Here is a 17,937-nt window from a genome sequence, read left to right on the forward strand (position 1 = left end):
TCTTACATATGTATGTGCTTAAGAGAATGGATATATATGTATATACATACATATACATATATACATACATATATACACAAGGATATGTAGGTAGCACACCTACATTTTAATACACACACATACCCACTTCATTGGGTCTAAACATGCACTAGCAAGTTATTTTAGGGCTTCAACTCTTCAGAAAATCTCATTATGTGAGGAGCGAAGTGGCTCTGCGGGGAGCATTATGGAAATATCTGGGCTTGATTTAATGAGGCTGTTCACATTGGTGGAATATCAACTTAACAGAGAAAAGTCTACCCAGGGCGTCCGAGTTACCAAAATGAAAATTGGCAATTGAGATGATAAGAACGTGGCTTTCTTCTGCGAAATCACTTCAGGTAACAGAGATAACATTAAGTAACATACATTCTATGCACCAAGAACAATGTTTTATGTACCGAGTCTCTTATCCGTCTCTCCTAATGACTTCCCTTAGCGGGTTGTTAGTACTTGACAGCAGGTCTCCGTGCGGGGAACTTTTCTCCAATTCCACATTCAAAGGAGGTCCATCAGAGAGCATGATTGGCAATTTTCGTCATAATCTGCACATTATTAGCATCAAAATTGACGTGGCAGTTAACACTGGTGGGTTTTGATGTGCCTTTCTTCAAGTTCAAGGAAACCCCTCCAGTAGCCGGGGTTGGCAGAATGGGTCTCAGCAACCCATCCGTGGCTTTGCAGAGGCGAAAGCGCAATAGACATGCGTGAGAAAGATGCCAAGAACCATTTTGCCCGAGCAAAAGGAAAACGAGGAGGGGAAGGAGTGAGGGGAATCGAGTTCGAACTTAGAAAAGTGTCTAAGGAAATGCTTCAGGATAATATATATCTAGAGATTCAAGTATTTCCCAGATCGAGTGGAACCCGGTAGTTGGAAAACTGAGCTGGAAACGCTTCTTCAAACATTACAACGATCTGTCAATCTTACCCCTCCCCATTCTTTCGTTTCTCTTTCCTTTTCTGGCCAGGCTGTGGCACCCTTATTAGCCATTGCTTTTTGCTTAAAATATGCAAGACGCCTGCATCCCACACCAAAAGATCAAAAGAGAGAACAGCGGAGGGCCGAGAGGGGAAGCGAGACCACCACTCCTTCCGGCCTCGGCTTTGCCCTTCCCCGGGCAGGAAAGACCGCCAGGGCCCCCGCCGGCCTTGCTCCCGCACGCGGTAAACCATCTCACGAACACCCGCAGCCGCCCGCGCTCTCCGTCCGCCCTCCTGGCCTTCTCAGACCTCCCTTCCTCCGCTCCCCGCGGACAGGGCCCCTAACAAGCTCAGGCTGAGAGGAAAAATTGCCACCTCCCCTCACCCTCGTGTAAAGAAAAGAAAGGATGGAAGAAAAAGAGCAGCCGCAGGAACCTCGGGGGCGACTTGCCCTTCCGCACAAAGCACTAGCGCACAGCATTCCCCCCTCTCTTTGTTGTGGCTCTCCGTTGCTTCTGGCCACGTGGTTCAGGAGGGCTTACAGCCAGGACCCCAGACCTCTGAGGACCAGTTTGAGGGCGAGGGGATTGTCTTCGGGAAGACCAAGAGCTCCGGACAGAGGCGGGAAACGGGGCATGGGCGGTGGGAAACACTTAGAGGAAAAGATGCTGCTGGGTAGCCAATACAAAAATAGAAATCATTTGAGGGCACACCGCCGGGTTTTTTGCGCGGCTCTTTCCCCCAATTCGGTCGGGGCAAGTTCCCTTCGGCCTCCCGCGCCGGGGCGCCCCCTGGCGGCAGCTTTGGCAGCGGGCAGCGCGCAGAGGGCACGTAAGCGCGCGGAGGGCGCGGGGGCGCTCAGGGGACCCCCGGGCACGGCCCCCTGGCGGCGGCGACGTAGTTATCTGGTGAGCGGTGCCTCGTCCCTCTGGTCCGGCGGGCTCACGGCGGTCTTGCTAAGCACGGCGGCTGAGTAGGGCAGGAAGCCGCTCTCGGAGCGAGGAGCCGCGGAGCTGCAACCGAAGTCCGAGCCGCCGGCGGCCCCCGCGCCGCCGCCGCCGCCACCCCCGCCGCCGCCGCCGCCACCCCGGGAGCCCAGGGCCGCCGCGGCTGCTGCTGCGGCCGCCGCGGCGGATTGACTGCTGTGGCAACTGAGGCACGAGCAGGGCGCGGAGCCGCCGCTGGGGGGCGCCCCGGCCGCCGCGGCCGAGGAGGCCGCAGCCGCCGCAGCGGCTGCAGCCGCGGCGGCCGAGGCCGCGCTGTTGAGCCCCGCGGCGGCCGCGGGCGTCTGGTAGAGGCCCGGGTGGCGGAAGCTGCACAGCAGCTCCGGCCGGGAGTAGGGGTGCGAGAGGGCACGGAAGGTGTCCAGCGGGCGGATGGAAGTGGCGAAGGGCGACGAGGCCGCGGCCGCTGCGCCGGAGGCCGCAGCCGCCGCGGCCGCAGCCGTGACACCCACGTGCGGGTAATAGTGCAGCGGCACGTGCGAGTGGAAGGGGTAGGGCAGGCTTCCGGTGGCGGCCGCGTGCGTCATCATGTAGGTGTAGAAGCTGGGGTCGGCCGGGTGCGGCCACGACATAGCCAGGCGCTGCCGCTTGTCCTTCATGCGCCGGTTCTGGAACCACACCTGAAGGGAGAGCCGCACCGCGGCCCGAGTTAGGGAGTGCCCTGAGGCCTCAGCCCCCTCCCTGGGCCTCTGCACCCTTCTCGGACCTCCGAAAGGCCTGACCTACTCCCCTTCGACCCGACCCAGTTTGGAGACCCCCTATTCTCCCAGCTGGCAGTGAGGGAGGCAGTGGGAACAGGAGTGGGCAACCTTCCTCAGCAAAAATAATCTGCGCTGTGTCCGACTGCTGCGGCTCCTGCTCCCTTACTCTCCGCTGCGTTTTACGGTTCCCAACGCAACCTTCCCTCTCCTTCCCGCCACCCACTGGTGCCCAGCCTTGCTGAGCACCGGTCTCTCAATCCCAGGATTTGCACGGGATTCTAGGCCACCGTTGAAGAGGGGCTACCGCGGCAGCTTTTCTAAAAGGTCGCCGCTCGAGGTCTTGAGTCCTCTGAGCTGCAAGGGCCTGCCCCAAGGGCACGGGTACGATTTTGATACTGAAGGGATGATTTTTGTTGGAATCGTTTGCCTCAAGTGAGTAGCGGGAACAACATCCTCTTAAACTGGGAAAGGGACTGTTATACCCCTCCCAAGACAGTCTAATGAAGACATCACTCGTCACAACTCTAAATTAAAGAAAGCCCGATCAAACCAAAGGGAGACTTCCACAACCTCCCTTATCCGTTGGAGCTTCCTCTTTGCTTTTTCTAGAGTGTGAGATCCTCCGCCAAGCGTTCGCCAAATCGCCCAACCTCCCAGCTATCGCTCCCAGGTTAATAAAATTAATCACTTCGAGATATATAAGTAAGGACAATTTCGTTGTAGTCTCCCTTCCCCAGGAGGTTGCTTTTTTCCTGCTGCCCAGGAGAAAAAATGTTTAGGAAACTACTTTCTGAACCCAATCGATTTTTAAAATACAGTATTCCTTCCTCCATGTTGTAACGATTTATGTGGAAAATAAATCTCCAAGATCAAGAGCAGATGAAAAGTTTCACCTAGGGTTCGTGCCAGAGGAACAAAGACCAGCCGGCTTTGCCGCCGAGGGGAAAGTGGGGCCATGGACATGGGCTAGGGGCACCTGGGCAGGCGGCTGGGCAAAATTGAACAGAGGCCAGTGCTTCCGGCATCAGCTCCGCCATTCCCCGGGCTTCCCAGGTCAGCCAGGCCGGCCAACCCTTCGGATGCGGCAGCTGAGAAACAAATACACCAATTCCGTTGGTGACTCTACCCCGCAGATTTTCAGGCCCTCAGCTAAATGTGGCCACCCAGGAAAGAGAAAGGAGAAACAAAAACCAACCCAGACACCCCCCCCCCCGGGGAGTCTAGAAAAGGCGCGTGCTGGAATCGATACCTTGATGGTGGTTTCGGGCAGGTTGAGCGCAGCGGCCAGCTCACACCGGCGGGGCCGCGACACATAGTTCTCTCTGTAGAACTCTTTCTCCAGGCGCGCGATCTGTTCGCGGGTGAACGCCGTGCGGTAGCGCCGCACCTGATCCGCGCCAGAGCCGGAGCCGCCCAGCGACGCGCCCCCGCCGCCGCCGCCGCCGCCGCCGCCGCTGCCGCTGCCGCCGCCTCCATGCAGGCTGCCAAGGCCGGAGCCCGACGCAGACGTCGTGGTGCCCGCGGCTGAGCCGCTCTCCGAGTACCCTGGCAAACAAACGGCCGACAGCGCGAGAGTCACTGTAGGGCCGAGATCTCCGCGCTGGAGCTGAGCGCGGATGGGGGAAGCCGGGAGAGAAAGGCAAGAAGCTGCCTGAATTGATGGGGTCTGTCATGCTTACAAATTGCTGCCGTGAATGGAATCAATAAAGTTTGGGGAGCCCTTCTTAACCAAATAATAGGAACTCAATTAGGAAGTTTCTTTTTTTCTTAATAATTAGAAATTTTCAACTCAGGAGGAAAAGTGGCCAAGGGAAAATGCCTACATCTAGGCGTAGTTTGGTAAACTCTAGGTTTACCATGGTCAGGAGATGGCAGGGCAGCTTTCTGTAGGGTTTCCAACCATTCTTTGATGGTCTTTTGGGTTTGGTTAAAAATATTTTTAGAATTCAAAAGACAGCAGCAGCTCAAACCCGAACCATTAGGGGGTGGACTCTACTTTTCAACTCTTTCTCCCGCTGACCCAGGCGGGTCTCCCAGAGGCGCCCGGCGAGGCTCCCTCCGACTTACTCAGGATGCCCCCTCCACTCGGCCTTGGGGAATCAGGGGCAAGGGGGGTTCAGAGCAGCTACCCAGGGCACCCTTCCCTTAGGGCGACTCGGCGGTGGGCTAGAGGTCGGCCAGCTCGCATGGGCTTTTAGACCAGCCCGAAGAAACATTTTCCCTGACTCGGGCGAAGGCGGGCGGGCGGGCGGGCGGGCGGGCCTGGAACCTCCCAGGCCTGCGCCTCGCTGGGAGGCTCAAGGAGCAGAGCAGGAGGGCAAGGTTCCCAGCATGCGTCCCGCCCCCGCTCGAGCCCGCTGGGTGCAGCTTGCCTGCGGAGGGTCGGTTAGGGGCAAAGGCAGTAGGAAGGACCAGCAGGGGCCGCGGAAGAACCGGGAGGATAGGACTAGAGAGCGCGGCAAGGGCGGCGCGGTTACCTTTGCCATTGTTTTCCTTGAGCGGCGCGGCAGCAAGGCCGCCAGGGGAGCGCAGCGCCGAGCAGCCCACCTCCACGTCGCTGCTCATGTCCGCCTCGGCGGCCGCCTCTGAATAATGACCCGGCTTTTTACGGCCTTCGGCGGCGGACGAGATTTCGGAGGAGACGGTGCTTTCGCTGCCCGGGTGCTGCAGGTTGAACAAAGTGTCTATTTCGAATTTGCCCTTGGCAGGGAGGTCTCCCAGAGCGCCGTGCAGGGGGGCGGACGGCAGGCGCGGGCTGAGGCGAGCCGGGTGCTGCGAATTTTCCAGGGCCTCGAGCACAGCATTGCCAGCCGAATCGGATAAATTGGAGAACCGCTTGCCGGTCGTGGGGCTGTGCAGCCCCCTCTCCATCAGAATCATCTCTTTTCTTATTCTTTCCATCATCTCAGCTTTCTAAAAAATGTCACAGTGGCCCGGCTGTCCCGTCCTAATGATGGGCTGCGCCTAGGGCTAATTCTCATTCAGCCCCAGCGAGCGCCTCTAAATATTATTATCTCTTTTGGAGGGAGGCGGAAAAATTGTGGGATGCCAGAGCGAGGGAATGACTGGTCAAAATGACCCATACATCCTTCCGAGCCCGAGATGTCATTCATCAAAAAGTAGCGCTCGCTCGTCATTAAGGTACGAATGACGCCGTTCGAATAATCATTTATTGTAACAGGTTTATAAGCAAATAAATACACGCTCCTGTCAGTGGGTAATGAAGGCAGCTTCGGAGCAGACAAATAGATCCAGGTAGGAGGCGAGAAGAGACAAGAAGTGAGGAGGAAGGCTCCGGTCCTTTGCCCGCTCAGAGCCGGTTCTGTTCGCCCGGGGGTTTGGCCTCGGGGGTGAAATTGACAGTCTGATTAATAGAGCGCGCCGCGGCACATTTCCCCCTTCATTTAGGGGCATCATTACGCTCTCAGTTTGCTGGGTTGCCCCTTAGGTCCTAATCATGCAGCGCCTTCCTCATTTTTCCTCGGACACAGATACGTGTTAAATAATAGATAATGCTTTGATTTTCCAGAGTAGATCGTCGGGAAGGTTTTTTTTTTTTTTTTTTTTTAACATTTACAAGCGGGAGGGGGTAAGGGAGGGGACAAGAGGGAGGATGTAGAAGAGTTGCGTAAGGAGAAGACCTTGCGCTCCTGTCTGGATTACTTATCTTTCGAATTTTAGAATCAAATATGTATTTTATTTAACAAATAGGATGCCTAATTTTCTCTCTCCCCACTGCTTCGCCTCAGCGTGGCTGTTCTCCTCCCACCCCAGCTGAGAGAGAGAGAGAGAGAGAGACTGAGAGAAAGACAGAGAAAGGGAAAGGAAATATCATAGAGTTTTGAAAGCACTTTAGTGCTACGTGGCTGGGGAGGTGCGTTGGGCCCGCGCCTCCAAACGGAAATCATTAGGTCCTCTCTGATTTTTTAACACCGTTTGCAGAGTGAGTACTGAACTTGAAGTCCTGGGTTTTTTACTTTTATAACCCTGCTGATGGATAGGCTTCTCGCCTACGCATTTTCCCTGGGGGAAATGAACTCGGCTGGACGATTTCATAGTAGAATTCGACAGCTAACTTTAAACACAGTCGCGATTTACAACGCCATATGGGCCGCCCCAGATCCACTTTTTGCGTTGCCAACTTTCCCCCTCCCTCCTCAAATCGAATTATTTGTGGCAAAGTTGCCGAATTTCTAGGTCAAGGGGGGAAAGAAGGGACTTCGCTTCCTTCCCCTACCATCCCGCTATCCTCCCTTCTCCACTGCTCTTTCTTCTCTCCTTCCTCTCCTCCCCCAACCAGGCCTCTTACCTGTGGCCCTGAGTATTCCCGGTGCTGAGCCCGGGCGCGGAGAGTCGCGGACCAGCCTTGCTGCTGCTTCTTGCGGCCTGAGCTTGGCGGCTGAGCCTCTTGGCGATAACTTTGATGGTCATAATGACGCCGGTGGCAACCATTTTAACGAAGATCAATCTTCACTCAAGGCCGTTGCACATCTCCTCCTGCGCTTGCGCCCCACCCTGTCCGGACCCCCAATGCGTGCGGGTCTGCCAGCCAGCAGCAAAAGAGGAGAATCCGCGGCCACAGGCGGGAACGAGAAGATAGGGACAGGACACAGAGGTCGCCTGCAAGCTTCCGAAGCGGCCGAGAGACCCTGGCAATCTGGGCGCCCGGCGCGGGTCTTGCATCCTCGCCTCGGCGCCAATTCAGACCCCAACCCAGCCCCCCTTCTTCCTCCGTGCCGCCACACCCAGCACATTGGGGTGTGTTGGGGCAAACCCAGAATCTATTTGCCCATCTCTCCGTTGGCGCTTTCCTTTTAACCTTGAACCCGTTGGGGGCGCGTCAGGAATGTAAGGGGAGACGAGGTGTTAAATATATTTATATACATTTATACACATAGTCAATGCCAAAAGTTTCTCTCCTGTTCCCCTCGGCGCCAACTTACTTCAACAACGCGAGCTTTGCTTAGAAAATCAATTCCACCTCTTTAGGTAATAAACGGAATTCTCCCCCAAGGTGAGAAATGGAAAGCTGGATAGGCACGCGGTGGCTACAGAGTTGGGGGTGGGGGGGGCCGCGGAGGGGGCGTCGGGAACCCAGAACATGACTTGACTCAGCGTCCGCCTCCCACCCTATCCTCGAGGCCACACAACTCCGAGCACTATGACCCCTCCTCGAGCCGGCTTTCTGGCCATTAACGCGGTCAAAGATTAGTCTTGTGGACACCCCCACCTCTCCCTCCTTGCTCCACAGTCCAGGCCCCCAGTTCTGCCACCTCTGGTAGGGTGCTCCTGGCAAAAAGAAGTCGCTGTCCCAGGAACCTGGGAAGGGTACCCTCTCCCTAGTCCCACTTGCTTAGGGAAATAAATGGGACATTTCGGTCCAGGCTTGGGTCCGTGGGTGGCCAAGGCCCTGGCGGGGGTGGGGGGTGGGGGTGTGATCTGCGGAGGCGCGACCCGGGCGGAAGTCGCAGATGCCTTTATTGCTGTCGTTTGGCGCCCCCGTCTGTTTTATTCGCGGTTTCGGCAGCTGAGAGCTGCTTTCAATCGCAGAAGCCGCCGCTGGGGGCTGGGGGCTGGGGTGCGGACGGCAACCCCTTCCTCCTTCGCTCAAGGCTTCTTCCCTTCCTCTGGGACCTCACGCCTCCGGTCCCAAAGCCTTCGCCAAACCGGACCTCAGGCTGTTGAAAAGGTAAAACACCGTTTCTAGGCGACACCTTCATTCATTAGTGGGTTTGAAAACTATTTTGCACCTTTTAAATAAAAGTAATATTTCATATTCTAGCACGTTTATTATAAAAGGTACACTGGAGACCATGTCAGAGAAACTATTCACAGTAAAAGACACATAATTTTCCCCTAAACCGTGTTTAGCAATGTTTCACGGGAGACAGTGAGCACTCCGTTACAATATTTAATGTTCCTTAATTTATTTAGATTCCATACCTACTAGTATAGTAATATTGGGCAATTTATTTATAGCTTTTACACTAAAATTACACGTGCTTTTTACATATATTATCTCCTCTAAAGCTCACAGCAACTCTCCAGATCCACTCTATTACCCTTTTACTGAGATGAGAAACTTTCCACACAGAGAGGTTGAAGGACTTGCTGATTTAAACTTTTCTCTGATAATATCCAAGTTATATATCCAAGTTTAAAAGCTTTGGGGCAGCATTTTTGGTTGATTTTTTTTTTCATTTTACATATTTCTTCTTTAAATACAGGCCCACCTCAAAAACATTGAGCGTGTATAGAGGGTAGTGAGAAGATTAACATTTGTTGATGTTTGTTAATGAAATGCCCAAACCTTGGACCTCTCTCCAGATTGCAGAGGTTGAAACTGAGAATGGGCCTCTCAAGTGTTCCTAGTTTTTAGACGTAGAGTCCGGGCTATATCAAGGCCTCCGACCTACTACCAAGGTACAGGACTCACTCAATAAAACAAGACAGGAATCCAACCCATGCCCCCGTGGTTTGGCAAGAATTTTTAAGGTGCATTGGGGGCGGGGTGGGGGGGGGGAGAGGAGGGCCTGGGAAGGGCTTTCTCCAAATGGACTGAAAAGCACTTTTTGGTCGAAAGGAGGAATTACATGAAAGAGGTCTAATTTTTGTCTGTGTGTTAGGCTTCCAGACTAAATATTTGTTTCTTGAGCAGCAGCAGGTCCTCCGAGGTGAAGTGGTAAACACTTTTGGCCTTCGACTGAAGGTAATAAAAATTTGTCCAGGCTGCCCGAAGGGAGGGCGCCGGTAAAACCGGAGTTGTAACGGGAGCCCCGCGTCCGCCCGGGCCTGGCTTCGGTCTTCCTCACGGTAGGCTCCCGGCCAAGAGGGCCCAAAACCCGCGGGCCCGCATCGGGACGCAAGCTCGTTCGGGGACTGGGACCGCCTGGGTGTGGTGGGACCTCAGAACCGCTAAAGCCTGGGCTTCGAACCACTGGTACATTTTCTTTTGAGTAAATGCAGTCCCCGCGGCTTAAGGCTCGGAGGTTTCGGTTTATAAGGGAAGGAGCCTCGGCTTCGGCGACTCCAGGCCAGACTCCTTAGTGGCAACTTTTTGCTGCCATCCCTCGGCAGGTCGTTCTCACGTTGTCTCTTATAGGTCTCTCTGGCTGCTTCTGGTTGTCCTCTTCCCGCTACAATTGCGCACCCTACCAGGGATGACCAGGGAGTGGAGGTAGGGTACTTTCTCCCTGGACTCTGGGGCTGGCCGCCTGAAGCTTGTGCGTCCTCGGACGCGACAGGAAAACTTGCAGGGACATCTAGCGCCAGGCCTGAGGAACTGCGAGCTGCCCGGCCGGGAAACTAAGCCTGACCACTCGCCCCTCCCCCTCCCTCCCTGCGCTCCCCCCCTCCCACCTTCGTAGTTAGGCATTTCCCTAACCTTCATCCCTTCTCCCTGCTGGTGACCACACGTGGATTCCTCATAGAGACCGCGGGCTCTGCGTAATAGACACACACACACACACACACACACACACACACACACACACACACACAGACGGTGGGGAGAAAGAGAGAGAAACATTTATTTTCTTTCATCTCCAAAGACCCACAGAGTGAGCACTTACAGGACTTTAGTTAACAATGACATTGCTAGAGAAGTGTATCCCGAGAACAATCCCACACCTTGAGATACAGGACAAAACAGCAGAAGATTGCAGTCCCAGCTTTTGTTGTGGAAAAAAGCAGCAAGTCACCAGTATCCTCGAGCTCTGGGCCCACCCTCCAGTGCCCTCTTCTCCAGGACATTAGTGTTTCTCTAAGAGGGAAGACTCTTGCTGTGTTTAATTTTTGCCAGGGCTGAAGGTGTTGTCTTCATCCCAGACAAGGGCCCACTACCCTGTGGGAGGCAGACCTGGGTTCATCAAATAGCGCTTCAGGTTTAGAGAGCATTCTGTTGTCGCTGTTGCAGACAATTTACATTTAATATAGACTAATTGTATTGTCAAATTCAAATGGAATACATCTCAGACATAGAAAGTGCCCAAACTGAGGATTCCACTGTCTGGCTTTTGCTAGAAACCCCTTTCTTTACCCTAGATTTGTTGTTTAAAATTAAAAAATTATATATCCAACCCGAATGAAACTGGGTATTGCCTACAGAGAGAAAATTCACTTCAAAGTTGGCAGGGTACAGACTTGGTTGAGAGTTAGGACATTCTCCAGACAGTTCCGCTGGATTTAAGACTTTATTTTGGAATTAAGACTTTATTTCTACACTGAATTGTTGGCTTCTTACGAGTTAATTAGGAAGGTGTCTTGCCTTTCCCGGTGTGACCATCAAGGAAAACACTTTCAAAGGAATTTCCAGCACCCCGCTCTGATGGGACTTGGTAATTGTTATCCTACCCTAATGGTCAGGATTATGTGGTTAATTGAGCTCACTGCTGTCTTGGCTAGCAGAGGAACTTATGTTCATCAATAAATCTAAATCGCAGCCTTCACCCACCCATTCCCCAACCCAGGACAAGGCCATGATTTGAAAGATCGTCTACAAGGAGGACAAGGGAGGATGTAACTTTCAGAACTTTATTAATTCCCAAAAAGGGTGCCTATGGAAAGAGAGGAGAGAGAAAAGCAAGTGATGGGAAAGGAAGGCAGAGCTGACCTCTCTCTCCCTCTCTCCCTCTCCCTGCTGCTCCCTTCCCTCAGTGGGACCTTGGGCAATGAAGCGTTTCTCACTCAAATCAGGAAATGTGACAAAACTGGTTTCACTGAGTAACACATCAGTGTTTGGAGACATTTCTGTCTGGTGGCAAAGGATTTTCATTTAACAAAGATTATGCCTGTTGTTAAAGCCCCAACATGATGCACCTCCACACATACACAGGGTTCAGTCTGTGCTCCTGGCCAGTAAAGAAAATTATTCCCATTAGGTTTAAACCTAAGATCAACTCGGATACAAGGGTACACAAGCTAAATGAAATGTTTCCACAAATTCAGCCTCAAAATTCCTCCACTACCTACTACCCCTGGCTTGTAACCTATGTGTCTTATTAGTTCATAAACACAGCAGCCCTGACTTTGCTTGGTACTCAACCACAGCCCTATGATCCAATAGTAGCAGCTGCCCTGGGGTCCTGGGTCCAGTCTGAACCTCTTTCCTAAGGGGAATCCCAGTAGGGTCCAGTCTGAACCTCTTTCCTAAGGGGAACTGGCTCCCCCAGTGCCGCGACTTCGAAGGCTGTACTGGAAACAGGTTCAGCGGCAGGGTAGCAAGAGCCAAAGCTCCTTGTTGTTCAAAACCTCCGTCATCCCTGAACATCTGCTAGGATGGGCAGAGAAACCCCAAATCCTGTGAAAGTCCCCCAGGGCAATTGGAGGCAGGGCCATCATTGAGAAGCCTCTTTCAATTAGAGCATTAATGTCTTTCAAAAAGAGCATGAATTGGGACTTTACTCCCAGTCCTGCACAATTTAATTTGCTGCATGGAAAATCAAACCAAAATTGAAGGGCTGTCTCAAATCAGCAAAACTTGACAAATTCTTCCTTCCTAGCTTAATTTCATTTTCTTCATTTTTTTGGCGTATAATCGGCTAATAAAGTGTATCAGATAGAATATGGCATTGAGGTCCCGGTGTGCAAAATCACAGGGATATTTAGTTTTAAAAGACTGAAAGTTCATTGGTGCCTGTTATGTCTTAGAAATTATTTCAACAACTTTGCTTTTTGAGGTCACAGGGGAAAAAAAAACTTTTAAAGATGCCTGTATTTTCTCTCTCCGAGAAAAAGCAAGGAAGACAAAGGAAAAATAAGTGTTTCAGGGCAGCATTCCATGACTGGTTTGGTACCAAAATTGTTGGGTAAAGACGACCCAGCCAAACTCTTTCAAAAAGTCCGCAACTCTGTCACCTGGCCCCGCTGGTGTTTTAAAAACGCCAATTCAGCCTCCGTTACTAACTTTTGCCTCCTTGTTTCGAGTAACCAAAATTGCTCTCACCAGCAAACTTCTATTCCCTATGACTTTCTAAAAAGGCTCAGCCCCCTCTGACTCAAATTTGATCGTGAACACATCTAGGACTTCAAAAAGGTCAAATTCCCCTGCTTTTCCTTTCCAGCGCCCCTCTCATAACTTTCCCCTTTATTTGAGCCTTTTATGGTTACTGCGTTTTGCGTGTCAACACTCCCAACACCAGCAGCCCACCCTGCAATGCCAGGCCAGGCCCAGGAGGGCCTCTTTGGCGTTTTTACTTGCCCCATCCAGTCATGTCTTGGGTCCAGGAATGGCAGGGCTGGGTGACAAGCTGGCTTCACCAATCAAGGCTCAGGGGAACAATTTTCTTGGAGATGGGCTGACCTGGGGAGTTGATGCTACAGAACCAAATGGGCTCACTCCGAGGGCTCCTGAACCCCACCCAGCACCTTCAACTCCTCAAATGAAACGTTGCTCCTAAGGTGTAGCCTTAAGTCCACAGCCGGACACATACCAGCTCCCCATTAATGGCTAAGATGGAGGGGGGGCGGTGCTGGGGCTCTGTGTCTGAGAAATGGCACGAAGGGATGAATCCGGTCAGGGCTGTGATGCTTGTCACAGGAGCCCACTTTATCCCGGGAGACCAGACCCAGTTGCTCTGGCTGCTCCTATCGGGAGCCCCAACTTTGCTCGCGGGGGAAAAAAAACTACCTTCCTAATTTGCCCCTCTCAGTTCTCTGCAGTTGGCAGCTTGGAAAAGAAAGCGAAACAAAGGTCCCTGGGAAAGTGAAGTTTTCAATTAATTGGTGTGAGTAATGGGCGGGGGCGGGTGGTGGCTGCAAAATGCAAGAGGCAGTTGGGCTGCAGGGGAGGCGCAGAAGTTTCGTGGCGGGCAGCAGAGTGGCTTTCTCCAAGAGCTTTCCACAGGGTCTTGCTGCTGGCCAAGGGAATCTGAGCAAGGGCCGGGGAGCCCAGTTCGGGAGGCGACTCCCGGCAGGCCTGAGTGTAGAGGCGAATAGTGTGGACCAGGCATCCGTCCTTTTCTCCCTGGGGCAGATCGTCACGTTCGCCGCGTCAAGGCCGCGTCTTTTCGTCCGCTTGACTTACTTGTAAGTCTCTGTCCTGGCACCAAGGGCACTTCGTGGGCATTTTCCTGGTGGACGGTGTGTGTGTGTGTGTGTGTGTGTGTGTGTGTGTGTGTGTGTGTAGGGAGGGTCTGCTCCAATTGGTCTTAATTCGGAGGATCCTTTATGAGAACATGCGTGAAATGCCTTTGCCCGGTAGCAATGCTTAACGTAGGGAAAATTAGCTCCCTCGGGTTTGGGGTCTAGGTCAGCTAATCCAAGGGATCAAGCAACAGGGTCAAAAATCAGACTGTTTTCACATCATTCTGACCATCTCTGTCCTTCGCCTTCGTTTAGTTGTACGGCTCGGGGATCCGAGGAGAGGTGGCAAAAACAGCCGTGGCCGAAACAAGCGGCAGGCCTCGGCGCCCTTCTCAGTCGCAGACAGGGCCTAGGATGGGCGGTCGCGCAATCAGCTCGTGGGGGTTGGCTTCGGCGCAAACGCCAGGGTCCAAAGGAGGGCGGGAAGGGGCGGTGGGCTGCGCTAGGGGCTGGGAAGGGGTAGGGGCCGGGGTGGGTGGGTCCAGCGGGGCCCGGGCCCGGAGCCAGACTCTCCCGCGCCCCCACCCCCACGTGGCCCCGCGCAGCCAATGGCGCGGCCCCGAGCCGGAGCCCTCGGGGAGGGAGGAGGCCCCCCGACCGGCCCAGGCCCCCTCCCAACCTGAACTTCGTTTTTATAAACGTCCCGCGATGAGCTAACCTGTTGAAGGGCGGGCGGGCGGGAGGCGGGAGGCTCGCAGAGGGAGAGAGGGCGAGAGGAAGAGGGCGGGAGCCAGAGAACGAGAGAGAAAGGGGAGGAAGCGCGCCGCGCCATGGTGTCTTGCGCGGGGCCGGGGCCGGGGCCAGGGCCGGGCCGGGCCGGGCCATGAGCCGCGCCGGGAGCTGGGACATGGACGGGCTGCGGGCGGACGGCGGGGCCGCCGGGGCGGCCCCAGCCTCCTCCTCCTCCTCCTCCGTGGCGGCGGCGGCGGCCCCCGGCCAGTGTCGCGGCTTCCTCTCGGCGCCAGTGTTCGCCGGGACACACTCCGGGCGTGCGGCGGCGGCAGCGGCGGCGGCGGCGGCGGCGGCGGCGGCGGCCTCGGGCTTCGCATACCCGGGGACCTCGGAGCGTGCGGGCTCCGCCTCGTCGTCGTCATCTTCGGCTGTGGTCGCAGCGCGTCCAGAGGCTCCCTCCGCGAAAGAGTGTCCCGCGCCCGGCGCGGCCGCTGCAGCGCCTCCGGGCGCCCCAGCTCTGGGCTACGGCTACCACTTCGGCAACGGCTACTACAGTTGCCGCATGTCGCACGGCGTGGGCTTACAGCAAAACGCTCTCAAGTCGTCGCCGCACGCCTCGCTGGGAGGCTTCCCGGTGGAGAAGTACATGGACGTGTCGGGCCTGGCAAGCAGCAGCGTACCGGCCAACGAGGTGCCCGCAAGAGCCAAGGAGGTGTCCTTCTACCAGGGCTACACGAGTCCCTACCAGCACGTGCCTGGCTACATCGACATGGTGTCCACCTTCGGTTCCGGGGAGCCTCGGCACGAGGCGTACATCTCCATGGAGGGCTACCAGTCCTGGACGCTGGCCAACGGGTGGAACAGCCAGGTGTACTGTGCCAAGGACCAGACACAGGGCTCCCATTTTTGGAAATCCTCCTTTCCAGGTAGGGGCGACGGGGGAAAGGGGTGGCCGGGAGGGAGGGAGGGAGGGGAGGGAAGAGGGAGAGAGAGAGCGCGAGAACGAAAAGAAAGCGCTAGTAGTGTATGCCCCTACTTGGGAGCTGCGCTAGTCCTCCTGGCCGGCCAGGGTTAACCTATGGAACAGTTCGTCCAGTTTGCCTGAAATCTGTACATTTCTCCTTTGATTTCAACTGTCTTTCTCACAACCCTTTTCTTCTGCGTGCGGGTACAAGCCTGTTTTTCTCCCACAGTTGAAGGTCTTTGCGTGCCCTTTGCCCAGGCCTTGGCCCCTCCTCCCCAAAGAAGTGTCAGTGTTGGGCCCCACTTTTGAAGCACACGTCTGCCCCAGGGTGACCACTAAGCTTCTAAGAGCTCACAACCTCCAAACACAGGAACACAAGAAATCAAAGCTTGAACAACAACAACAAACTGGATTTTTAAAAGACTGTTTGTATGTATGCCACAGGCATTTGCAGAAACTGTCCTTGTAACTGTCCACAATAACCATGCCATAAAATTGAAGGCTTGTTAAGATGCTGGTTTGAGAAACCATGATGATCCATCAGCATCAAATGGCCTTCACTTTGAAGTGTAAATAATCTTTCTTTAATAATGTGTAAATAATATGTCTGTGTAAACAATAATAAAATGCAAACAGCCTGGTTTTCTTTATTCTCCATACCCCTTCCGAATGTACACACACAGTCCCCAGTGGTGCCCCCAGAAACCCTGGTCTAATTTTTTTCGTGCTTTTTTTTTTTTTTTTTTTTTTTAAATACCAGGGGATGTGGCTCTAAATCAGCCAGACATGTGTGTCTACCGTCGGGGGAGGAAGAAGAGGGTGCCCTACACCAAACTGCAGCTCAAAGAACTGGAGAACGAGTATGCCATTAACAAGTTCATTAACAAGGACAAGCGGCGGCGGATCTCAGCCGCCACGAACCTATCCGAGAGACAAGTGACCATTTGGTTTCAGAACCGAAGAGTGAAAGACAAGAAAATCGTCTCCAAGCTCAAAGACACTGTCTCCTGATGTGGACCAGATTGGTCAAAGAGAATTTAAATGCTTTCAGTTGTCTCCAAAAGACCTTCGGAAAGACTTGAATATGTATTTAATTCCTCCCACCTCCCTGCCAATCATGGCAAATTTTGTGAATTGTTTTTCTCTCTTCCCCTATCAGGCTCTAAAACCTTTTGCTACCCCAACCTGACTTTGTAGTTCTGTTTCTTACTTGCTTATTATTGATTTTGTTCTTGTCTAGGTTTATTTTTTATGATGTTTTTAATGTTCTGTTTCTCCCTCCAGGCCAGTATAAAGGACTTGAAGTACTTTTGAATAATACCCCCCCCCAAAGAATTTCAGAAGTGCCATTATGATTTTAGGGTTTTATTCTCTTAAATTACTTCAAATGCCTGTTTCCAGCACTGATTATCTTCATAATCTATTAGGGCAGAACGATTTGCAGTCATTCATATCCTGTGATTGGGCAATTTAATCATTAGCTCTCAGCAGTCACCCTGAGGCAAGTGGAAACAGCTCTGGGCAGGCAGCGCTCTAAGGTCACTGGGAAAGTCTAAAAACAGGCGGCTGGAGGTACTCTGATGGCTTTAAAAGCAGCTACCTTATTAAATAGGGTTTGTATCGATATTGAAATGAAGACAATCTTCCCTACTTCGGATCTTTCATTTGCTGTTGTACTTCTATGTGTTTAGTATATGTCGTCGATTTGTGCTTTTATAATCTTTAATTTGAAAATAATTTGTCTTCATGGATGCCTTCATTTCCCCAGCTCTGAATGCAGATATTTAAGTGGCTGCAAATGTGAGAGTAATCCATGGATGGTATAAATGCACACCTTCTCCTTGACCCTGGGTCTGTGGGACTAGAACTGAAGTGATCTCCTCAGTCCCCTGAAAGAGAATGAATCAATGTGGCCAAGGGTGGGAACTTTTGTCCAGAACCCAATGAAGAACTTGACTGTCTGAACAAATGTATTGAGCCCCTCTTGGAATTTTAAAACATCTAACGAATATGAAAATGTGGAGCTCTAAAGTTCAAGGTGGAAAAAAAAAATGATGTGATGATAAGTAACTACTTTTTAAAGTGCTGCATATTTATACAACCAAGAGATATTTTTGTAGATGAAATGTCTGTGAGCTGGGATATGTGTGCAGTGCTTCAGGCATTTAAAAATGATTTTTTTTTTTATTGCTAGGGAGATGCAAATAAACAGAACTCTCTTGTTTCTTCGTCTTTTATATATTTTCTTTTTCCAAGCTTGTTACCTCTTGTGTTCTTATTTATTATAAAATCTCGTTGTCCTCAACATTATGATGTTCGCTATAGATGAAGGGAACTCAATACCAGTTATACTCTCTGAAACTCCACTCCATTTCCGCCACCCCTCTCCACCCTTTTCCCTGTGGCTTTAACATAAGTAGTGATGTCTTTAAATGAGAATATAATTTGCGGTGTCTGAAATGGTATTTTTTACCGGACCAAAAAAAAAAAAAAAAAAACATCTCCAATAAAATTTTACTTCTCTTTCAATATTATCACTTTATTCAAATAGTTT

At 52.6% G+C, this 17,937-nt stretch overlaps 2 protein-coding genes across 2 annotated transcripts in view; one reads left to right on the plus strand and one right to left on the minus strand.

Moving 5' to 3' along the window:
• EVX2 (even-skipped homeobox 2) overlaps positions 1–7,670 on the minus strand; it is an 8,443-nt gene extending 773 nt beyond the window's left edge. Inside the window, exons 1-4 of the mRNA XM_086718938.1 lie at positions 6,975–7,670; positions 5,143–6,008; positions 3,915–4,210; positions 1–2,584 (exon numbers count right to left, since the gene is read on the minus strand). The exon at positions 1–2,584 is cut by the window's left edge and continues 773 nt beyond it. Of these exons, the coding sequence (XP_086575064.1) occupies positions 1,862–2,584; positions 3,915–4,210; positions 5,143–5,569 (1,446 nt within the window). The 5' untranslated portion in view covers positions 5,570–6,008; positions 6,975–7,670 and the 3' untranslated portion in view covers positions 1–1,861. The remainder of the gene's footprint in view (positions 2,585–3,914; positions 4,211–5,142; positions 6,009–6,974) is intronic.
• Positions 7,671–14,535: 6,865 nt separating this feature from the next.
• Positions 14,536–17,607, plus strand: HOXD13 (homeobox D13). The gene is made up of 2 exons (XM_086718941.1): positions 14,536–15,345; positions 16,144–17,607. Exons 1-2 carry the CDS (start codon positions 14,571–14,573, stop codon positions 16,392–16,394), a joined length of 1,026 nt encoding a protein of 341 aa, XP_086575067.1. The 5' UTR covers positions 14,536–14,570; the 3' UTR covers positions 16,395–17,607.
• Positions 17,608–17,937: the final 330 nt, after the last annotated feature.

This window comes from Puma concolor, chromosome C1 (assembly GCF_028749965.1).
Source record: "Puma concolor isolate L17-30 chromosome C1, mPumCon1.1.hap2, whole genome shotgun sequence".
Taxonomy (NCBI): domain Eukaryota; kingdom Metazoa; phylum Chordata; class Mammalia; order Carnivora; family Felidae; genus Puma; species Puma concolor.